The 25,796-nt window shown below is 36.5% G+C and overlaps 1 protein-coding gene across 1 annotated transcript; it reads right to left on the bottom strand.

Moving 5' to 3' along the window:
* Positions 1-9,317: 9,317 nt before the first annotated feature.
* On the bottom strand, positions 9,318-22,198 carry LOC144969882 (proteolipid protein DM beta-like). The gene is made up of 8 exons (XM_078908919.1): positions 22,093-22,198; positions 20,966-21,125; positions 19,742-19,901; positions 18,875-19,040; positions 16,364-16,425; positions 15,710-15,775; positions 14,738-14,885; positions 9,318-12,354 (listed from the first exon to the last, which is right to left on the bottom strand). Exons 1-8 carry the CDS (start codon positions 22,094-22,096, stop codon positions 12,329-12,331), a joined length of 792 nt encoding a protein of 263 aa, XP_078765045.1. The 5' UTR covers positions 22,097-22,198; the 3' UTR covers positions 9,318-12,328.
* Between the last annotated feature and the right edge of the window lie 3,598 nt (positions 22,199-25,796).

Here is a 25,796-nt window from a genome sequence, read left to right as displayed (position 1 = left end):
GGCGCTGATATAACCTAAATGTGTTGCAAAGACACCGTTGCAAGCGCCGTAAAACCCTTAAAAACAAAACAAAACAAGCTACAGATTCTCAGCCAAAAGGGGTACACAATACACACGTCATTTCAGAAGAACTAATGGCGCAGAACCAAACGACAAATTAACCAGTAGATTTTTAACCAATCAAAACATGGATTTTGTGACACACCTCCACACGTTTTCGGACAAATATTTTTGGTTGTTTATAAACAAGAACCAAATGGGTGACTAGTTATCACATGATTTTTTCGATCATAATATAAAAGTTAAGTTTTTTGGGTTTTTTTTTTTTCGTGGCCTTCGTAAAGTTATGGCCTGATACTGACCAAAAAATGACATCAAAATGCCAGTCTTTTGCACAAAAGAAAACAAATCGTGAGTTGTATTCAATAGTTCAACCAATGAAATAACTTGTTTCCATGAGCTCTACTAACGACAACTCACTCGGCGGTGCAAAAACCAAATAATGACGTCAAACTGCCAGTCATTTTGGATTTCAGTATCAGGCTATAACATAACGATGGCTACGATTTTTTTGCACAAGGTTTTCTATGTTGGTTCAATTGATCACGCGTTAGAACAGTAAGTATTTGACTCAGACATATCATACCATCGATAGTAAAGCCTGTGTAGTTTGCTATTTAATTTTAAGTAATCACTGCCATTGTTTACATTATGACGACCGTCAGAGAGGCGTGGTTATCTGAGTGTCTATTAATTTAATTGACTGCCCCCCCCCCCCCCCCCCCCCCCCCCCCCGACATGGTCCGAGTGAAACCGTGGCCTTCGTAAAGTTATGGCCTGATACTGACCAAAAAATGACGTCAAACTGCCAGTCTTTTGCTACAAAAGAAAACAAATCGTGAGTTGAATTCAATATTTCAACCAATGAAATGACTTATTTCCATGAGCTCTACTAACGACAACTCACTAATGACGTCAAACTGCCAGTCCTTTTGGGTAGATCAGTGTCAGGCTATAACATAACGATGGCTACGGTGAAACTCCTTGCCAAAGGGGAATTTCATCCACCGCTTCAAAGGGTCAGTTTGTTTTGTTGTTCTGTGTTTACGGCGCTTGTCTCACTTTAAACTCATTTCAGCCAAGTAAAAAAAAAAAAAAAAGAAAAGAAGATGTAATAGTGAAATTTTTAAAAAGGAGCAAAAAGGAATCTGGTTTTGAAATCAAAATCATTCGAGAAAGAGTAAGGCAACGGAGATTGGTCCATAGCAAGGTAGATTACAAGAGACCATTAATTTACTAAGTTTGAGATTACCTAAAAGTCACATCCAGACACAAGCACAGGAACCCCAAAAGAAGAATGAATTAAAACGCTAAAAACAAACAACCAAACAAACAAAATAATATACAACCAAAACAAAACGAAAAGAACAACCTATTTTTTAAAATTTAAAAACAAACAAACCAAGAACCCAAACAAAAAAAAAAACAATTTTTAAAAAGAAGAAAAGACAAATCAAAAACTAACAAACAAACAAACAAAACCCCCAGTAAATTTTATCGTTGATAACAAATGACAGATAGATGAGATACAAAGGGGGGGGGGGGGGGGGGGGGGGGGGGGGGGGTGTAATCTCTCAAAACTAATAACTGCTTCCCTTTCAGCCAATGACACTGGGGAGGGCCAAAACAAAATCAAATAATCTAATTCCCAAGACAAAAAAAAAAAAAAAGAAAAACAACCCGATAAAGAAAACCCGATAGAGGAGGTTAGAGGACAATTTCAATTTAATCTTAACTGCTTTATTTTTTTAGGCTTTCGACAATAATATTTACAGAATTTGATGACAACAAACCAGAAACAAGAGGAAAGACAAAAAAAAAAAAAAAAAAAAAAGAGAGAGAGAGAGAGAGAGAGAGAGAGAGAGAGAGAGAGAGAGAGAGAGAGAGAGAGAGAGAGAGAGAGAGAGAGAGAGAGAGAGAGAGAGAGAGAGAGAGAGAGAGAGAAGGGAAATAATTTTTTTAAAAACACAACAGAAGTGACCTCTCCGCTCACAGTGTGAGGTCAAAAAATCCCCACCCCAAGCAAACACACACGCCCGGACCCCATCCCATTCAAAAGGCCGCATTCCGAAGCGAGGACAATAAGCCTCGCGGAAAGGACAAAGCTCTGCCGCACACTTACAAAACGCCATTTTTACAAGTTAGTTAAAAAATTTTTTTTTAAAAATAAAGAAAAAACATCCAAGACTTTACTTCAATATCGTTCAAAATGACATACAACTTGTCAAAATCCTTTAACCCCGAGACTTAAAAAGAAAAAATCGTATGTGACGTCAAAGAAGTCTCGGGTTTAAGGATGTTTGACGACAAGTTAGGGATCGTTTTTGGCAGAACGGCGGAAATGGTGAGACCCGGGTGGTTGGTTGGTGTGGAATGCACCGGCCCTGGAGGAGGGCGGCCAAAAGATTGACAAGTCTTTCAGTCTCACTGAAGTCTTGCTATTATATGTGACCCACCGCCTCAAAACGGTATTATGTCCAGGTGGATATGGCCCTTGAATTAAAAAAAAATTGTAAAAATAAAAAAAATAAATTAAAATTCCCCTTATTCATATTCATCCCATAGGGGAAATTTGTCTCTGGGCATTCCAAGGGAAGACTGGAATAACCCAGGCGTCAACCGCAATGCAGCACCGCAAATTGAGCTAGGGCGAGGTGACTTGCTCAAGGCCGCACAGCGCAGTGGCGGGCGATCGAACTCGATACCTTTCGGATACGAAGCAAAGACTGTACCGCTGAGCCCTTTATTTTAGAATAAGAATGGAAAGAAAAATGATCTTAGGGTTTTTTATTTTCTACGTAAGAAATTGTATTATTTCTCACATTTAATGTGAATGTGGAGCAGGATGTCACACATGTTTTGCAGGACTGTACAAAGTACAATGAGCAAAGTAGGCTGACCATTTGGTCTGATATGGGTCCCAGCACGAGCTAGGGAAGACAAGAGCTTTCCTGCATCCTGTTGACCTTCAGCCATAAAGACATCATGAGGAGAAAGAAGAAGAAGAAGAAGAAGAAGAAGAAGAAGAAGAAGAAGAAGAAGAAGAAGAAGAAGAAGAAGAAGAAGAAGAAGAAGAAGAAGAAGAAGAAGAAGAAGAAGAAGGAAGAAGAAGAAGAAGAAGAAGAAGAAGAAGAAGAAGAAAGAAGAAGAAGAAGAAGAAGAAGAAGAAGAAGAAGAAGAAGAAGAAGAAGAAGAAGAAGAAGAAGAAGAAGAAGAAAGAAGAAGAAGAAGAAGAAGAAGAAGAAGAGAAGAAGAAGAAGAAGAGAAGAAGAAAGAAGAAGAAGAAGAAGAAGAAGAAGAAGAAGAAAGAGGAGGAGGAGGAGGAGGAGGAGAAGAAGAAGAAGAAGAAGAAGAAGAAGAAGAAGAAGAAGAAGAAGAAGAAGAAGAAGAAGAAGAAGAAGAAGAAGAAGAAGAAGAAGAAGAAGAAGAAAGAGGAGGAGGAGGAGGAGGAGGAGGAGGAGGAGGAGGAGGAGAAAAAGAAGAAGAAGAAGAAGAAGAAGAAGAAGAAGAAGAAGAAGAAGAAGAAGAAGAAGAAGAAGAAGAAGAAGAAGAAGAAGAAGAAGAAGAAGAAGAAGAAGAAGAAGAAGAAGAAGAAGAAAGAGGAGGAGGAGGAGGAGGAGAAGAAGAAGAAGAAGAAGAAGAAGAAGAAGAAGAAGAAGAAGAAGAAGAAGAAGAAGAAGAAGAAGAAGAAGAAGAAGAAGAAGTTTTATTATTTCTCCATAATTTAACCCTTTCCCTACCAACATGAGGAAAATTGTCAGATAATTGGTTTCGATACAACCAGCACCTTTCGAAGTCAAATTAAATTTCTTCTGTTTTTCAAACATTTTGAAGATAAATGTTTGACATTGATTACCATTAAAAGTTAAAACTGCGATGTAAGAGTTTGGTTTGTTGAACAGCTTACTTACTTACTTCGGCCGCCCCTTGGGGCGCCCAACATAAACCACAAGTCTTCGCCATTCTGTCCTGTCCTCTACAAGCGTACGCAGCTCCCGGGTGTTGTCCATTCCTGTGTCATCTAGCAGACAGTCAATGTATGTATTATTCTGCCTGCCTCTGCTTCTGGTTCTCTCAGGAGGTTCCCGTAGCACAAGACTGCTTGCAATCTCCTCATTGTGTCTCCAGCAGTGCCCCGCGATTTGAACAAAATCGCACACAACATTGATCATTGCTTTTTTAGTTTGAGCAAAATATTTCTACTACAATCTTGGGCGGGTTTGGCTTTTCGTGAAAAAGATACGAGAATATAGTGCGAGGCGGTCCTTGGCAAGCTTAAGGACCACGGTCCTACGGTCCCTGGGAAATGAAAACCGCAAGGACCGGTCCTAGGACCGGCGGTCCTTTTCGACATTGAACATTCTTGAGAGACCGTTTTGACCTTTGGGACCATGGGATCGTTCATTCTTGAACCGTTAAAGACCGCTACACGATGAAAACCGTGGTCTACAGGAGTAAAACACACGGAGTAGTCACACTCATTTCAAATTGTAACCTAATTAGAGAAGAGGGGCGATGCCTTCTTTATTTGATCACAGTACTTCATTGTTACTTCGATAATTTAGCGTGAATAAAATTTGAAATTTATCCCCATTAACGGAGATAATGGAATCACCCAAGGCGTTGATTGAGTTGTTCGTGGCGTTTATACACACACGCAACTCCTACCCCCCCCCCCCCCCACACACACACACACATGAGAGGGCAGCGAGCATTGAAGAGTAAGAGAGAGACGTGAAGTTATAATGAGAGGGGGTGGATGCGGTAATAAGTAATAAGTAATAAGTGGGGTCGATGGTGACTTTTCGCCAGATCTAACAAACCCAGCTACCCATTCACTGCTGAGTAGACAGGGATTCAGAAAAAAACTCGACTGCACCCGGGATCGATCTCTGGCCCTTTGCGTATAAAGAGAGTGCTCTATCAACTGAGCTATCGGGGTCCCCAAATATTCTATTGGACCTTTTAAAAATACAGACGTTATAACTGGTTTTTTTGGAAGGAAGAAACTAATGAAACTCATATTATTTGATTAGTTAAAACACCAAACGAAATTTTAATATTATTGTATTATTTTAAATGACAACAATGCGATAGAAAGGAGTGGCGACAAGAGATGGACAAAAGAAAACAAAAAATCAGACTTGCAACTTGCTAGGTTTGAGACACACACACACACACACACACACACACACACACACACACACACACATCTTTAGTAGTCACATACATTTCAAACAATAACCCATTAGAGAAGAGGGGTCATGCCTTCATCATAGATCATTGTCATTGCGATCATTATGGTGTAGTAAATTTTGAAATTTACCCCGTATAATGGAATCGTCCAAGGCGTGCGCCTCCTGTTCCCCCCATCTCACACACGAAAGGGCGGTTTGCGGAGTGGAGGGAGGTGGTCGTCTGCCTCTATGGTCGTCTGTGTCGTTTAGTGTATGGCAAAGGGGGGTGGGTGCGATTAATTAAGTGGGATGGGTGGTGATTGGTGGAAGATAGGCAAAGGACCGAGGCAACGAATCGCTGGGGAAGTAGTATGGCGCCAGACCGTTGAAAGGTGATAAGAAGTGAGGACCGCCGGCGGTCTTCCTCTTTGGGACCAGACCACGGTTCACAGCTAAAAGACCGTGGGACCGGTCCTCGGTCCGGTCCTCAGCGCGGCACGATACGAGAATATCAGAAAGGAAAGAGTTAACCCAGACTTATCAACTACTACGAAAAATTCGTAGTATTACGAAAATTTGGTTCCAATTTCAGACCTTCTAAGTCATTAAAACTTATTGAAAATGAAAGTTGGTGCTAGACTACATACTTTTAAGGATTTTTAAGTGTTATTTATTCCTTGTCAAAGAAAATTGTTGATCTATAAAGTTAACGCTACCGACTACAATTTTTATCTCCTAAAATACTACGATTAATTTTTTTTTTAAGTAGGCAGGTCTGAGTTAACGGATTCAATAGTCGTAACGTCACTTCCTTCCTAATGACGCATGGTAACTTAGTAACACTGGCTCTAAACTATCGGAACAATGGCGGACGCCCTTATGAAATATTTCTCCGACGAGCATAGACATGTATCCAGAGGAGGAAAACATTATAAATATGATCTTGTTTTGACTTTTATACATTCTGATCACAGGACATATGAAAGGTTCTAGCCAGCTTGAAGAATAAAAAGTAATGATATTCTTTGTTTAGAACCAAGATGGCCGCCGTTGCCGGGTGGCGTGACATCAGACTACTGAATCCAATTCTCATATCCCTTACCCTTTGGCCTTTGACCCCTTAGTTCCTCCCGTGTCTTTGACACAGTCGGCTGTCCGTCCAAATTCGCCATTCCTCCGTCTTCGACCCGTTGTCCTCTTTCACCGGAAATGATCATTTATTTGGCCTATTGTTTGTGTTGTCAGTGCCTGTCAGTTTCAGCACAGTGACCCGAAATGAGGTCAAGTAAGTCCACTAGGTGATAATATAATACACTTCGTGTAACAAAAGACTCCTAGATATTTAAATCCGGAAAGTGGGGGTCCCAATAGCTCAGTTGGTAGATACTCGGTTCACACGCAAAGGGACCAAGATCGATCCCGGGTGCGTCCTATCCAAAGGATAGCAAGCAATTGCTATTGTCCGTTTCACGTTATAGAAACCGGGATAAACTCCGGCTCCATGGGCCGAATGGCTCTGAAGGACTACTTTTTAAATCCGGAAAGTATGATAATTTTTCTTTTTTTTTTTCTCTTAGTATATATATCTATCTTTATGCACAGTAACGGGAATATAAAAAAATGACAGATAACAATGTCCATTACAACAATGTTAAACTAGGCCCATAAGCGTGTACGTGTTCGGACGTCGATAGAAACATATCCCCTGTTGAACATTTTGATTGTTTTTGTTTTTGTTTGTTTTTAAAGGTTTTACGGCGCTTGCAACACATTTAGGTTATATCAGCGCCAGTAAAAAGGAAGAAAATGGGATAGTAAAAAGTTCTAGAATTACAAATAAAGCATCAAAGAAAAAGTAAGACAAAGGGGGAACTGGGAACAAATAGGGATCAGATGTAGATTCCAAGAGCATACCATCAATGTACTTGGTTTGAGATCACCTATAAGTCTCATCCGGACACAAGCACGGCCCCCACTAAGAGGAATACACTCAAATGCTTACATTATAAATTCAAAATAACAAATATAATAATACATAACAGAGAGATGATTTACAAGGAAAAAATTATCATCTCCCAAAACAATAACTATGCATTTGACTGTTTCCCTCCCAGCCAGGACAAAACCAAGTAATCTCATTCCAAGACAAAGACAGAAAGCATGTTGGAAAACAGATATAAGGGGATATAAGACACAGTTTGTACCTCCCTGCCCGCTATGGGAGGTCAGGATCCCCACCCAGGTTGAACATTTTCACAAAATGTAATTTTGTATGTTTGAAACAGCATGTTACTATAAATAGTAACAAAGTTTTTAGACGGGATTTCAAAGAAACTATAGCTTCAATCAACTTCAAACTTGGCAAAAATTAATTTGTGGTAATGAAGATTATTTAGACGTGGAATCAGGGTTGCCAATTTGGCAGATTTTCTGCCAAATGTCCTTTTTTTTTGGCAGAATTTGAAGACGTCTGGCAGAGAAAAATCGGTTTGGCAGTTTGGCAGATTTTATTTTCCGAGGCCTAGGAATGACTGTATAGGTCTACTCCACCTTTTTCATGGCAATTTTTATGTATTAGTGATTTTTTTAAACTTGGGAAATGAAAAAAAAAAAAATTATGACATCGGCCTTGAGCATTTTTTGTTTAACAAAACTGGTGAGTTTTCAAAGGGGGTACTATAGATAGTTCGAAGATGACGTTACTCAAGCCTTTGTTATTGTATTTTGCCATCCGCGTTTGTGAGTTATTCTCACTGAACTGTATTAACCCGACTATAAACGTTCATGGATACACACAGTTTTGTGTGTTGGTCCGTTATACTTCCGGATGGCAATGTTATGAGCTTCTTAGTCTTAGCAAACGCATACTATCTATAAATAGTACAGTTTGGCAGATTTTTGTGGTTTTTGGCCGATTTTTAAAATCCAGTTGGCAGAATGCCTGAAATTAATCTGGCAACCCTGCGTGGAATCCTATTGATATTGCCACACATGACACACAAAATGATGGTGCTTGTTTTCATGTTCATTTTAAGTGTGGTGTTGTCACAATTACTCCATGAGGAAAATTAGATCAAAATGTTACAAACTAAATGGTTATGTGGTCTTGTGGAATGATACTCTCTTTTAGATCGGAACGTCCCGGGTTTGAGCGTCGCTAGACTCATAGATGAGTACTTAGAAAAGGCTCTTTAACTTTACTCACATTCTCTGTACTCAGGTGTAAAATGTGTACCTTGCATGTTAAAAGCGTTGTCTCTTTCGGCAAAAATGGTAATATTGCCTAACAGTTCTACGTGTTACATGTTGCTGTTGGTCAGAGACCCTCTGTAAAGCGCTGTGAACACATTTAGTGGATATTCCGCTATTTTTAATTAAAAACCTTTATTATATCCAGCTCGGGATTTAGCCGTAGTACTACGGGAATTTTCGTGGTAGTGAGGAGGTCTGTTATGATGGGTATCAATATTTTATTATTTTTTTAATGAGAAAAACTGATTGGAAATGTAAAAGTGATGGTGATAGTGGTAGTGATAATGGTAATGGTGGTGGTGGTAACGGTGATGATTGGGGTGTAGTGATGATGGTAATATTATTATTGTTATTATTATAGATATTCTTCTTATCATTATTATTATTATTGAACGTATTGATGGTATTACGATTGTTGTATTTTTGTGTGATGTATCAGTTTATTTTTTGGTTCCATTTACCTTTTTTTTCTTTTTCTCTTTCTTTTTCTTTTTTTCCACTATCATGTATGTTGGCATCAAATTGTTGATTTATTGGCGAAAGCCTAAGATTGAATAAACTTTGCAAACTTTGCTATTGATACTATGCGCTTAGCTAAGAAGCTCACAACATTGTCATCCTGAAGTATTACGGACCAACGCACAAAACTATGTGTAACCATGAACATTTATAGTCTGGATAGTATAAATACAGTTTAGTGAGAATTACTCATAAACGTGGATGGCAAAAAAAAAAAAATAATAACAAAGACCCGAGTGACGTCAACTTCATTCTATCTATACAAAGGTTGATTAAAAAAAAAAGTTTAGGGAAAAAAGAACAAGCAAATCACTTTTATGAATAGTTTTAATATCATAATTATATACTGTATTTAAAATTTACAATTGGAATGTTCATAACGCACAATATAAAAAATTCATTTTTGCTTCTAAAAATTTCATTTCAAAAAGTTACACATCTGCATAAAAATAGAAAAAAAAACAAATTATTTCTTTAGGAATGTTGCTACCAGTGACAACCACTGACATTTCACAGACTACAAACATTCACCTTCTGAGAATAGATTCAACCATAAATCTGCCCTACTCTGAAAAAAAAAAGTATCTAAAATGTTGGCCAAAAAAAAACTCGTTCTTCAAATATCGATTGATTAAAATGACCCTCATCTTGACAAAATCTCTCACACCTAGGACTTCCGGAAGTCCCAGGTTTGTGAATTTTTGACAAGTTGAGGATCATTTTAATTGATCGATATTTAAAGGACAAATTTTCTGACCAAAATTTTTTATACGTGTTAGTTGCTTTTTTTTTCAGAGTTCGGCAGCTTAGGCACATAATTTTTTTCACATATTATTTTTTTTCATCAGAATATCCTTTCTAAATTTTTAACTTCTTAGGATTCAGATGTACGTTCGCTCACAAGTTTTGAAAGCAATGCCGTCATCCATCCCTCATCCATCTAGGATGGTTCATTTGCCATGTTCTTCCTTTTCTTTTCTCATTTAAAAATCTTACATTCACGCATGCATTCTGAACGACAGGACGTATGATACAATATTCTGATGTTTTGTGTTTGTTTATAAGGGTATTACGGTGCTTTCGACACATTTAGGTCATCTCAGCAGCAGTAAAAAGACAGAAAATAGGATAGATAGTCAAAAAAGCTTAGATTCACATGAGGATAACTAACACAAAGGGGAATAGTTCAAATAGGGAACATATGTAGAGAACTATCACCGTACTTAGTTTGAGATCACCTAAAAGTCTAATCCAGACCCAATCACAGGATCCCACCAAGAGGAATACACTCAAATGCTTACAAAACATGATATTAAAAACTAAAAAATTATATTACAGTACACAATAGAGAAATGATTTACTACGAAAAAATTATCATCTCCCAAAACTAATAATATACATTTGACTGTTTCCATCTCAGTCAAGGACTCCAGCCAGGGCCAGGACAAACCAGGTAATACATCTCATTCCAAGACGAACATAGAAAGCAACTTGGAAATATATATAGGAATATAAGGTGATAGAAGACACAGAATGTGACCTCCTGCCCATCATGGAAGGTCAGAAGAACCCATCCACCAAAATTCTGAGATTGAAAAAAAAAATCCCAACTTGAAAACTTCATTTTAATCTCTTTCACATCACATTCAGATCCACTGTATCAGACATTGTACATAGTAAAATATAAAAATGTATATGATTCAAAAACGGAATGTTCTAACAACATTATCAAAATGTAAAAATGGAATGTTCATTTTATACACAAATTATAGTCCAAAACAATTTCCTCAACCAATTGTTATGCAACGTTTTTTTTTTTTTATGCATCAATCAATACTGCAGGAAATAATCATTTTGAGCAATCTAAAATGATAATTTTACATACATGAAATAGCATGGTATATACAGTATACATGAATGGTCTTACTACAGTTAAAATGAAAAGTTTAAACCGACAAGAATCACAATTTCTCCACCTACTCGTTATCACACACACATCCACGACACACACACAAAAGCTAAAAATCAAAATCAAAATTTGCTCTGTACATTACTGATGTTACACCAGGGTTGCCAATTCAGAGGGCAAAAATTTACTAACTTATGCGCAAAAACATTGACTAACCTCAATCTGAACACTGAAACTCAGTGAAATGACACAATGTACCTACTTACTTTTCAATAAATGACACGACAGAATAACAAATAGGGCAAGTGTGATTTTACTTTAATTCTTGCTTGCTGGATGGAGGTTCATTATCAAATTGGCTCGCACTCCGTAAAGTCTAGCCTTTGGCTTATACTCGCCGAGTGATCAGAAAAATATACAGAGGTCTTCTAACTTATTGAATTCTGTAAATAGGTATTCAGAAAATCTGCAACGCTGGTACTTTGTACTGTTTTGATCCATAAAATTAAAGGTCAACAATGGTTATTTGGAGTGGTAGACACTTGACTTCACTCAAAACATTTATGAAAGTTAAGAATGTTATGCATTAAAAAAAAAAAAAAGAATAAATAAATAAATCGAAACAAACCCAAAACCGAAAAAATTAAAAAAATAAAATCTCTAGATTTTGTAACTCAGCAAAGTGTTAATTGCGAAACCTGGTTATCTAGTATTGAAATAAAACAGACCTGCCAAATTGAAACTTAAAATTTAGTAATTTCTATGTTAATTTTTAGTAATTTGACAAGGAAATTAGTAATTTCTGTAATCGTATAAGAACAACCACAATTTGACATTGATAATCATTTCAACATTACATTGTCATGCTTATGCAGTGTAGAAATGCTTTATTATTGTTATTTTTATAATCATCATTATTATTGTAGTCATTATTATTAATATTATCATTATTATTGTAGTAGTAATAGTAGTAGCAGTAGCTCTTCTTATCATTATTATTATTATTTAAGCATTATTGAGAATCAAAATTCGTAACTTGCCATACAATTTCATATTTTCATAATTGACCATAAAATTTGTCTAAAATCCAAAAAATTAAGAAAAATTCCTAAGATTCGACAGGTATGTTAAAGCTTGATGTTCAAGGACATATTATCTTTTATTTCAAAATAGATAATCAGGGTTCGAAACTAACACTTTATTAATTTAATATTGCCAACGCCTACAAAAAAAGGGTAAAATCCGACTGTTTGGACCTTATGGCTGTGAAGGACTACGGCTTTCATTTGATGTATATTAGTATTAGCAAACAAATCTCTAAATTCAACTGTTAGATTGGGTGCATAATATAATTTGACATTTGGAAGACTAACGCTGTCAGTCATGATGACACTGTTCAGGCTGGTCGAAGTTAATTAAGGAAGAATTCTCCAGATTCTGAATGGAAACAACAGATTTAATATCGTTGAATGGAGGACGACTTGACTGAAGGATTCGTATCAATTTTTAAATATATATAAATGGGAGATGGTCCAATTGATTTTGCTTGAAATACAAATTTAAAAATTGGATTATTTGCTTTGAATATAACCTTGAGAAGAAGTCAGTTTAAAGTTAAAAACTATTGCAGGTATTATTTGTTTCTCATTTTTTTTTTTTTTTTGCTAGCTGCAGGGGTGAAATTTAAGTTTTACAGATAATAATTAGTTAAGATAAAAAACAATTGTGTGTCTTTATTATTCTATTTAATCAACCAGAAAATTCAGCACCTCTGAACCTCGTATAATCAATACTCAATGCAGTGCTGCAAACCCAACCCCATCTACTAAATGTGTGTATAATGCCAAAATGAATAAAATTTTTCTTAAATGCGTAAAATCCGGAAAAAAATAATAAGCACTAATTCTGATGATGGCCTATGAGACTGTACTAGTTATATCATAATCAATATTTGAATTAATGAATAGACTTACTCTTTATTGACGATATATACATAGTGTTGACTACCAGAATCAAGGTATAAATAAATAGATCCAATATGACCCAGCCAGAAAATATTTTTAATTTGAACTTGGAATTTGAATTTGGTCATTAAACAAATTAAGTGTTTAGGTACACTAAAAGAGTGTATGATTTAAAAACAAAATCTAATGATAGAAATTTAATGATGCGTACAATCCTCAGAAAAATGTGTCAAGGCGTAGGATGAATGGAAATGGGTAAGAATACACACTTTTAAAAAACAGAAGAATGGCAACATTGCTTCACGCTTGTCAGATTATGTCATTTAGTTAAGCTGCAAAACGTTTTCTGGTTGTTCATTAAGAAAAGATTAAAAAAAAAAAAAATGTTCTGGAGAAATAGATACAGAGAGAGAGAGAGAGAGAGAGAGAGAGAGAGAGAGAGAGAGAGAGAGAGAGAGAGAGAGAGACAGGAATTCCAGGAGTCATCAATGATATAAGCACCAAATCAGAAAACAATAATAAAAAATTGGTTTGGGATTACAAGAAAAATGACAGCGAATATTGACACGATGAAATGAATATTTTTACAACCTTATAATTATAACATTGTACAAAATTAAGAATCAATTAATACATAGATTGCTGCGGTCATTGAATAGAACAACAGTCTACAAAAACGCAATAAACAGCAAGACACAAAAAAAGTAAACAAGGTAAAAAAAATAAAATAAAATAAAATAAAAAACAACACAAAAGTTTATGTGTTAATTTTTTTTAAGGTTTCTTTTGTTTATTTTCCGGGTTAATTTTTTTCTGTCTTGTTTATTACGTTTTTAAAATTTTTGTCTACTCAATGACCGCAGTAATCTATGAAAATCGAGGACTGACACATACACCCATAAAAAAAACAAACAAATAAAACAAGATTGGGACTGTCACGTTTTGGATTGAAATAGAATTTCTAAAAATAGTTCTCAATGTTAAAATGATGATCTGTGATTTATATACAACAAATGAGATTGGAGTAGCAAGAACTCTTGATCAATATGCTTTTTAACACAATTCACACCTCAAAAAGAATAACACGACTGCTCTTCTTTGATAAAATACATATTTGCCCATTTTGGCCTGAAAACGTTGTACTCCAAACATTAATATTTTTTTTTGTTTAAAAAAAAATGTATTGGCTTTAGAAGGATTTTGAGCCCGAAACATTCTGTCTTTGGTATTTTGTTCTTTTTCACTGTTATATTAATTTTTTTCACAACCTCTAACATGTCAGTATTTCTTCTACTTCATATGTTGGTAAAATGACTCCTAACTTGACAACATTTTAAAATCTAAGAAGGCAAAAGAGGTTTCTGGTTTAAGAATTTTTGGGAAAAAATAGTTGTGGTCAAAGTTTTCGGGCCAAAATGACAAACAAAAAAAAAAAAAAAAAAGAAGAAATTGTTTAGCTGGAGAACGGTACATTACCTGGCACCAACAACTCTTACTTTATCTACTTATCGCCTTTTTTAAGAAGACAAACTGATTCAAACATCCAAAATAATTGCACAGTCACTGTGAAAAATGAACTATAAAAATTTGAGGAGTGAATGAACACAATTTATCCTTTTCTTTCTTTCCTTTTAATTATTAGAAAAAAAAAATTTGATACCAAATCATCAAAAACATTTTACAGAATCAATCAGATGAGTTCAAAAGTTGAAATATTGAATCAAATGAAAGAATAAATTAATTGAGTGAGCAATGACAAATGATTCTTCAAGCCAATGAGATCTTTATATACAAAATACTAGAATGAAATTATGAGGTCTACAATGCAATGGTCACGTTGGTCTAGAAAGTCATACCGTCGTTCCGATAAGGCGGAGGGCCCCTTTTCTCTGTCTGTGAATGAAGTTCAAGTTCCTCCATTTCTACAGCGTCTCTGTATTCCGTGAGTTCCTTGGAGATTTTTATTCTTGTGTAGTTAGCAGCAAGAGTGATGAGAAAATGTATCTATAAGGTAAAAAAAAAAAAAAAAAAATTAAATTTACAAAAGCCTGATAGAAATATATAAATAAATAAAAAAGTAATAATAATAATAATAACAACAACAACAACAACAACGATAAATCTATAACACAATTTAAGAATGTCAACCCGAAACCTTCAATAAAAAACGAAAAAAACAATACAAAAAAAAAAGTCCCAAAACAAGAAGGCTTTGAGACCAACCCTGTATAAGTGATCTAATCTGTCATGGATAATATATGTAAATGTTGCTGCTCGAGACTCCAAGAAATAAACAAATGTGAAAACAATGTGTTTATTCATCTTAACAACGCCACTACCACATTATCTCATTCATCCTGTTTTGTTGATAAAGGTGAAACCCGAAACGTCCATTTTATCTGTTTTCGTATAGTAAATTGAAGCTTACATTAAATTTCACATTGTTAATTATTTCATGGATAATATAGAATTTATTTCCAAAATAGGATTACCGTATCGTAACTATAATGTAAATAAAATATATTTGAAAAATTGAGCTTTTATATAGCTAAATATCCACCAAATATGCCCAAAGCACTTTACAAGGGGTTCCTGGCCAACAGCAACACTTAACATGTAGAACTAAACATGAAGCTTGTCAGACGAAACTACAATTTTTTTTCGACAGAGACAATGCCAGATAGGCTCATTTTACACCTGAGTAGGATGAGAGAATGTGAGTAAAAAGCCTTTTCCAAGGACCTTCCAATCCGAAAGTGAGTGTCAAATCACAAGACCACATAGCCCCACCATTCCAAAACAGTTCCATGAATCTGATTTAATCTTACCATGCCAATAATAACAAGTATAACCGAACCAAAGGCCACACAAAACAAGGGACCAGCCTCTGAAACCTGAAAGTGGAAAAGAAACAAAACCAACAACAAATAAACATAAAAGGTTAAATCATTAAAAAAAAAAAAAGGAACATCCAAATTTGACTCATCCTCTCAAAAAGGGATTACATCACGGTGATTTAGACACTGTAAATTGGATGTTGATGCTATGTGTCTAGCTAAAATATAATATTCATAACAGCAACCAGCCGGATATAACGAACGAATACATAGAACTATGTGTAACCTTGGATGTTAATAGTCTGATTGATAGGTTTTATTGAGAACTAATCATTACAATGACTGTCTAAACACAATAACAAAGAGCGGAGTGACATCAACTTCGTTCTTTCTATATAACCCAAAATATGAGACAAGGAATTATTTTATATGTCTGAATAAGGAGAGAGACTATAATATCAAAAGAACAGAAAACTAGAATTTTACATTTTAAAAATCATTTAAACTTTAAATCCACATTTCAACATCCGACAACTAATTAAAAAAAAAACCTGACGCAATTGATTTTGCATGGAAGGGTGTAGAATTGGACAAAGAAGAAAGAAAGATGGAGTACGAAACAATTGTATCTGTATTAATTATTACCTTATTGCACATTGACCTGACATTTTGATACTGGCAGATCTGTCCATCGTCCCTGTATACTCCTGCGATGGGAAGAATAAACAAAAATCATCACATTATTTGTTGCTAATTATATTGCTAAAGTTCATCACACCAACACTACATTCAATCTTTGCATTTGTCAGAGCTATTATAGTAGTCGGTGTACCAAACCGGAACTAGCTATAATGTATTTTTCACAAATAATCTATTTACTGATTACTGCATGTTATTAAAAAAAAAATCAATGAAAAAGTCACTGCCAAAAGATTACAGGAATATCTGACAAACTACAACATGTTATCTGTTTTTCAGTCCAATTATAGACCAATGCACAGTACAGAAACCGCTGTGATATAATTAATTGCATGCGCCAGGGTAAATTGTGTTGCTGGACCTCAGTGCAGTCTTCGACACAGTCGATCAAAACAAATTAATTCAGCGATTACAGAAACATTTTGGAATCAACGGAACTATGTTGAAGTGGATTTCGGCCTACCTTAATAATAGAACACAGTCTGTTCAAATCAACTTGCCTATTCGACAAGTGATAACAGATCCCCATCAACTTCATTGCGGTGTCCCTCAGGGCCCTGTTTTGGGATCACTCCTATTTTCTCAGTATACTGCACCACTGACATACATCATAGAGTCATTCGGTATTAACTTCCATCTATACGCAAATGATACGCAACAATATTCCGCTTTTCATCCAGAACAGACAGTGAAATTAAATATTGAAAATGGTTGAATAGCAATTAATATTTGGATGTTAGAAAATAAACTAAAATTAAATTATTCTAAAACAGAACTTTTATTAATTGGGCACCAATAAACAAAGATAAAATATAAATCTTGACAGTATTGACATTGGCGACTCAAATTTGAAGATAGAACAAACTGCAACAATAAGAAACCTTGGCTCATTCTTTGATTCTGGTGTGTCAATGCAGAATCCCATAACAACACCCCACCAATCTTCTTTTATCATTTAAGAAATATTGGTAAAATTCGACATCTTCTTGATGAGAGTACTAAACAAATTATCGTTCATGCTTTGGTAACCAGCAGGTATGACTACTGTAATTCATTGCTTTTAGGTGTGTCGTCTAAATTGATACAACAGTTGGAAACTATTCAAAACAGAGCTGCAAAACTGATTTAAAATTCCAATGACACTACAAAAGAAATTCTTTATAATCTCCATTGGAACCATGAGGATAAGTAAGTACCGAGGCCCTAAGGACTTGATCAAACTGACACGCCTTTAATCCTCTATGACTGTGTTTTTATTTTCAAACATGGTAATCCCTAAAAGAATTAAATAATGAAAAGGCCAACACAATTTCCCTTTTCTTACATCATAATATAATACAAACGTTGCTGCTTGAAGCTTGAATAAATAAAATTACAAAAGTCAAATGGAAAGGAAGATTTAATTTGATTAACGGATGTGGCCGTTTTGGGTTTTTTCCTCATTTCAGATGTTTAGAGATATCATGCTATTTATAGTTAGGGTACTGGACAGGGGCACAAGACACCCAAAACAGTGTACAAAAATTGAGACAACTTCAATATGAGGGTAATGGGAGGGGTGGGGGGGGGGGGGTTGACCGGATGTCGTTTAATTCTCTCTATCACTATTGTGTGCGTGTGCATGTGTTTTTTTGTTTTTTCTTTTGTTCTAAAATTATCATTCCTTATTTAATTTTTGTTCTTTCTAATCCAAAAGCATTTGAAAAAAGTGGCCCTTCAGTGTCACTAGGCCATACAGCCGGAGTTTATCCCAGTTTCTATAGCACGAAAAGTACAATAGAAATTGCTTGCTACCCTTTGTATAGACACTACTCAATCGCAAAGTGCTTTCTGACAGATCTAACAGACCTAGCTGCCCAATCACTGGGTTAACAGGAGGTTTGAGAAAAAAAAACACCTCGAAATCACCCGGGATCAATCTTGGTCCCCTTGTGTGTGAAGCGAATGCTCTATCAACTGAGCTATCCGGACCCCCAGCGGCCTTTGAGCTTATACACTCCTGTCCAACAGCATGAAGTAGCAAATGTGGATCTTTTTCAGATGCTCTTTTATGCTGTGGAGAGTATTTTCTATCCAGGAGTGAAGGGACGAAATGTCTTGAAGCTTCATGCAGTTGGAAGGTAGGTGATAAGTTATTTCTTATTTCACGGTCAACGCATTCATATTTATTTGGTAATACTAAGCTACTAGAAGATGTGGATTTGTTAGAAAGAAAAAAAATGAACAAAAGCAGCTCGAACAAAATACAAAACACTGAACATTTCAGACTAAAATTTTTTTTTTCACGAATAACAAAAATAAGAAAAACATTAATACATCATTTATAGCCCAGACAAAAGGCAGTTGGCACTTCTTGACCAATAGTAAAAGGATCTTGAGTGTTCTGTGTTTGATATTTCGTTATTCCAGAAGCTGTTATATTCAATTTTGTTTAATACTTGTAAGATATCCATTTACCAAAATTTGTTAAGTTGAAACAGTAGTTTTCCAACTCTCCAGCTTTTCGTCCATACACGTCATGATCACAGATGCTGTCCACGCATGCATACAACATTACAGGAATCATGGCAATAGCCATAACCGCCAACCAACCCAAGGTGAGAATGTACGACAGGGACATAAACTGAAAGTGTAGAAAGTTTCTTAATTTAAAACTTTTCAAATATTATCACTGAAAAAAAAAACTGAAGAAAAAAAAAAAGGAAGCAAAATTCACCCACCCCACTTCCTCCAAAAGACATTTATACGAAATAGAAAATGCAACATATCATAAAACAGTTATGTTTTAAAAGAGATTTTAAATGAACTTGAACTATTGGTGATATTAAAGAATATCAAGACACATTACTCTGCAGTAAGTCAACACAATGATAAATATTTCAAATCCTTAACTTCCTTCTGATATTCCATACCATTCTAAGTACATACAACAGAGTGCAGAGCTTGTCGCCAGTATGTCGGTGTTGGATGTCCTAATTATAAAGAAGAAGAAGAAGAAGCAGTACTTATTCTTTTCTTCAGTGCCTCAGACCTGAGAAGGTGTGTATGAAACAGTGCCAGACAAAAAATACAAGAAAAAACAACCTCGACTGGTCAAAAAGAAGAAAGTCACAAAATTCTCTCGACAATTTCTACTACTGTAATACTAATATACCATTTATTAATCACTGTAGTGTAAAAATTTGTTACAAAAGTGATGATTTAGTAAATTCGTAGCTGAGATCTAAAATAAGTAGAAAAATTTGTAGGTTTTGGTAAGTTTGCTTGTGATGTGCATTCCTTATTCATTATAAAAAGGAAAAGAAAAAAAGAACCAATTCTCACAAATGCAGCTGTGATTCGGCCACCCATGATGCATTTAGCTCCTGAATAAATGTTACTTCTTGTAGCACCAGTAGCCAGAAAGCCAAAGATCAGCAAGATGATGGCGATGACACCCATGACAGCTCCAACCACAACAAACATGACTTGGAGAACTTCAAGCCTGAAAAAAAATGGCAAAAATATTTATTGAAAAAATGAAACATCTGGGATCTTTTTCAGATGCTCTGTTATGCTGTGGAGAGTATTTTTAATTCAGGAGTGAAGGGATAAGATGTCTTGAAGCTTGCTGCAGTTGGAAGGTAGGTGATAAGCTATTTCATTGTCTAAGAAAAAAAAAACGTCTTTAAAATATATATAGCGCTATCTTATCTCTCTAGGCTTCTTTAATTGTGGAGCTGCTAGACCACTCCAATCTCAAAAGGAACGATGGATTACTATTCCCATTTGTATACTATCTTTAACTGAAAAATCTTTCTCTGACTGTCAGGACCCAAAAAGTATGGAACAAATTAGATAAAGAAATCAAAGATGTTCCCGACCTCAATAATTTTAGGACACTTTTGAAAACAAACCTATTCAGACAGGCTTTTTGTGTTGTTATAGTATTTGTAGTTTGTGTTACCGTTTGTCTTTGTATATGTAGGGCACTAGCGCATTTTGTGGATTCTGCATGCTATAAAAATTAATCATTACATATTATTATATTGACATTACATTTTAAATTTGTTGTTTTTATTATTTTTAAAATTGAGCTTTTATAATGCGCAATATCCACTAAACATGCTCAAAGCGCCTTAAAGGGGTTCCTGGCCAACTGCAACACTTAACAAGTATGATGTGACATGACGCAAGTTAGGCGATATTACAATTTTTTCGGACAGAGGCAACGCTGTAAACATCCAGGCGGTACTCATTTTACACCTGAGTGCAGTGAGAGAATGTGAGTAAAGAGTCTTTTCCAAGGACTCAACCATACGCCGAGTGAGGCTCGAACCCAGGACCCTCCGATCTGAAAGCGAGTGTCATACCACTAGACCACATGTTTCCACTAGGTTGATTGATGAATCCCATCATAATTTTATTCAATGACAATGATGATGTGATGATAACAACAGCAATGACGAGTTTGGATGATGGCGGCACAGCAATAATTGTATCAAGAACATATTCTATCAAGAGCTCAAAAAAAACAAACAAAACAAAGCAAAACAACATTGACCTTACCAATCAATATTAAAACCAAACAGGTTATTGAAGACTCCGACAATGATCAACTCCAAAGCTCTGTATGATGTCCCACAAAATACACATGTGCCGATGATAACAATGAGGGCTGCCAAGATTGATGAGAAGGGTGTGCGACCCAGGCATTCGTATATAGGCGCTGAAACAGGTAAAAACATTAAAATTGATGAGAAAAAAAAAATGATTTTTTTCTTTTTTTATATCATCAGCTGCTTTCAATATATCTGTCTGAAAGCGGGGGATATATTAATATAATTAATGTTTTCCCCGAAAAACTAAGAAATACTGCAGTGCCCTCCATACTAAAGTCACAACAAGATCTTGACAGCCTCAAAACTCTGGCCCAGGACCGTGACCAATGGAAACAATTAACAACATGGATGGAGAGAGCAGATATATACTTATCGACCATGACTAAATCACACAATTCTCAGCAATCATCATTCGGACTGCGAGGTCAACCACATACATACAATGTTCTACAGAATCATGACCTCTGACATCATCCCCTCACAACACAAGTGATTCTTTTTTAAAAATTTTATCTTCAATTACAAAGCTGAAAAAAAACAAAACTGGATTGGACTTGGAAATAAGCCTATCGGGAAGACTTTTGAATGAAGTCTAATATTAATAATATCAAGTTGGGTTTTCTATGGAGAACTTATTTTGGAACTATCTAGCTAGTATAGTTCTAATTTTTAGCTAATTAGTAGAATTATTAGAATTTGAATTGAATCTGAATCACTTTTTTTTTTTTTACTGACTACTCTGTGACTGTGGGACTTTCTCTTAACTAATAATTAAACTTACTCACTCAAGACATGTCTCTTATTATTCGAGTTACGGTAAATCTCTCTTTAATTAATCAAAAATAAAAGGCATCCGAATATCCGTATAGATAGACTTAGACTTTGCGTTAGAGTCTTAGAGACGTCCTCTGCTGGGACATGATGATCATGATGACTGAGAGACTGGGCTTGGCTTGGGAGTGCTCTTACTTCTACCGATCGGAGCATCTAGTTTAACTGTAGGCGATTATGATTCATTAATAATCGTCAACCGCATGAGTTTTAAACAAGCTGTCTTATTTGATAGACACTTACCCATTGTCGCCAGTAAAATTGACTACAAGATAAATAAAATGAAATGAAAATGATAAGATTCACTTCGTAAGCTCCCTTCCTTTGTTGATTTGTTGTTTCTTCCTTCTTCCGGTAAAAGTTGGAACATTTTGGTTAAAGTTTTAAAATAATCGTATCCCATTAATAATGGTCCAAAATAAGTCATTTTCATTTATTTGTTGTTTGTTTTTAGACAAGAGGAACTTATCTTTAAATGTGTCCCACCGCCTCAGAACAATATTATGTCGTTTCGACTTCATACTTAAAATCTGACATATATAGTGAAAAATATAAGACTTGGTTTACGTCTATTTATAAGTTTTATTGAGGACTATAGATAGATATATTTTCTTTTAAGTGACAAAAACTAATTTTCACATTTCACGTCGTAATTTTATCTTTAGAATTACTTTTGACGTCTGGTTCACTCCAACATAATACCTTTTTGAGACGATAAGTCACAACTAACAAATACACGTCATGTCTAAGAAATAAAGTGAGTAAAAAAGTGCCAGAAGACAATAGAGAATTAAAAAAACTTCGCGGCAATGGGGGCCATGGAGCATAGATAACACAGGACTAGATAGGACAACAGGTAGGAAAACGTCATCAAAAGTGGCTAGTGAGAGGTCGAGCGCCGCCATTTTACTTTTTATGCAACCAGGGACGCTGTGCGATTTAATCTCTATTTTAATAGTAGTCTGTGCCCTGGAGTAGCGGATGGTAGAGCTACCCTCTCCCAGCCAGGCGGAGTTGTCGTTCAATGAGGTCGCGGGTTAGAGCCCCCATCACCGCGAAGTTTGTTTATTTCAATTCTCTATTGTCTTCAGGCACTTTTCTACTCACTTTATTTCTTGTTATTATCAACATAAGTGCCTGCTCCACTCACTTTTCTGAACAAAGACATAAACAAAATAATTATGTCCAACTGTTCATGAAACACCCCGTGTGGTGTCCGGGGTCCTTCAACTGAGAGGGTCAAGAATAGCCCAACGCCAAGCCAGCGTGTCGTAAAAGGCGACTAATGGTGTGTGATTCCTCCATCTTTGAGTCACCTGGTCCTCCAGGTTGGGGGTTGGCAAAGGGTTAACATCCCTTTCCGTTAAACTCTAACCGTTACAGAAACACAGACAGACAAACCAAATCCTTTTTTTAGCTTGGGCGACCGAAGAGTTTCTGGAATATCAGAATTTATGAAGGACAACAGACAAAGCCGAAAGGACTCTGCTGACCCGATGACGTCTTCGCCAAACAAGCAGCTTCGAATTGCGTCGTGGAACGTTCGCACCATGTATGAAGCAGGAAAAAACTCTCAAGTTGTGACTGAGATGAGAAGATACAGGCTGCATATACTTGGAGTAAGCGAAACCCACTGGATACAATCCGGACAGAAACACCTCAAGTCTGGGGAGAAGATTTTATATTCAGGGAGAGGGGACGGGATTCATATACAGGGAGTAGGAATAATTCTAAGCAAGTTTGCCCAGAAGTCACTGAGAGGATGGGAACAATGCGGAGAAAGGATCATCATGGCGTCCTTTACAACACGGAGTAAGAAGATCAGCATGAACATTGTACAGATCTATGCCCCAACAAATGATGCAACAGATGAGGACAAAGATACATTTTATGGTCTGCTACAACAAGTCATTGACAAGTTGCCAAGGAAAGACATCAACATATTGATGGGAGATGCTAATGCAAAAGTGGGACAGGATAACGTAGGCTATGAAGGTATCATGGGACGTCATGGCATGGGAGAAATGAATGATAATGGTGAGAGATTTGCAAATTTCTGTGCATTCAACAGTTTGGTGATTGGAGGATCAGTGTTCCCCCATAAGAGGATCCACAAAGCAACTTGGGTCTCACCAGATGGTATGACAGAGAATCAGATTGATCATTTTTGTATCTCTCGTAGATTCAGACGTTCATTGGAAGATGTGACAGTACGGAGAGGGGCAGATGTTGGATCAGACCACCACCTGCTATTGGCAAAGCTTAAGCTCCGACTCAGAAAACACGGGGCCAGATCACATACAAGAAGAAAATTCGAGTTGAATGCACTTGATGGGGAAAAGAATGAGGAATTCAAACTACAATTGAGTAATAGATTCCAACCTCTTACTGAGCTCGAGGAGGACATAGATGTAGAGTCACATTGGGCAAAGATCAAGGAAGTCTACATAACAACTTGCCACGAGGTATTGGGGGTAAAGAAATCAGAACATAAAGAATGGATAAGTCCAACCATCTTGGACCTTATTGAAAAGAGGAGAACAAGGAAGGAACAAGTGAATGCAAGCCGAACAAGGGCTTCAAGACTGGATGCACAAGAGCAGTATCGAGCCATAGCTAAGGAAGTCAAAAGATCTGTGAAGAAAGACAAGGAAGCATTCATGAACAGACTTGCAGAGAAAGCAGAAGCAGCAGCGACTGGAGGACACATGAGGATCCTTTATCAAACTACCAAGACACTTGCTGGAAAATATGGGAAACCAGAGGTACCAGTCAAAGACAAAGATGGGAAAACTATTTTTGGAAAAGAGGCTCAATCTGAACGATGGAGGGAACATTTCAACTGCCTTCTGAACAGACCACCACCAGACAACCAGCCAGAAATTTTGCCTGCAAGGAATGAGCTACCAATTAGCTGTGATCCACCATCGATAGCAGAGATTGTGGGTGCCATTAACAAGATGAAAAGGGGGAAAGCTGCTGGACCAGACCAGATTCCACCGGAGGCTCTAAAAGTTGATGCGGAAAGAAATGCTGAGGCCCTGCACCCACTATTTGAGAGAATCTGGAATGACGGGATATTCCCAAAGGATTGGAAGGAAGGACATCTTATCAAGCTTCCAAAGAAAGGGGACCTCAGTAATTGTAATAATTATCGAGGCATCACTCTTCTTTCTATCCCAGGAAAGGTTTTCAACCGTATTATTTTAGAGAGAATTAAGAATGCAACAGATGCTAAACTGCGGGACGAACAGGCAGGTTTTCGAAAAAACCGTTCAACCACCGACCAGATTGCCTCTCTGCGAGTCATAGTGGAACAGTCTATAGAATGGAACTCTCCTCTTATTGTCAACTTTCTGGATTACGAGAAGGCTTTCGACAGTATTGACAGAGCAACATTGTGGAAAATTCTGGCACATTATGGACTCCCTGAAAAGATAGTAAACCTCATTAAGGAAATGTATGAAGGATCAAGTTGCAGGGTTGTACATGAAGATCAGCTTACTGACAGCTTTGAAATTAAGACTGGTGTCAAGCAGGGATGCTTGCTCTCTCCATTCCTGTTCATCCTTGCCATTGATTGGCTAATGAAGGAAACCTCCAAAGGGAGAAGAAATGGGATACAGTGGACCCCCTGGACACAGTTGGATGATCTGGATTTTGCAGATGATCTGGCTCTTTTGTCCCACACCCAGGACCAGATGCAAGAAAAAACCACAATTATAAACAGCCTGTCGGAATCAATTGGTCTAAGAATTCACCCTGCAAAGTCAAAGGTCTTGAGGATAGGTACGCGTCAAAGGGAGCAGATCAAAGTTAAAGATCAGGAACTCGAAGATATAGACACTTTCTGCTATCTCGGAAGTATAATTGACAAGGATGGAGGCACGGAAGCAGAGGTGAAAGCACGAATAGGAAAGGCACAGGCTGCATTCACATCTTTGAAC

Source organism: Berghia stephanieae, chromosome 4 (assembly GCF_034508935.2).
Source record: "Berghia stephanieae isolate SIO BIC M18660-M18661 chromosome 4, UCSD_Bste_1.3, whole genome shotgun sequence".
NCBI classification, from domain to species: Eukaryota; Metazoa; Mollusca; class Gastropoda; order Nudibranchia; family Aeolidiidae; genus Berghia; species Berghia stephanieae.
The sequence above is the reverse complement of the archived record's forward strand: the minus strand, read 5'-3'. Positions and strand labels throughout refer to the sequence as shown.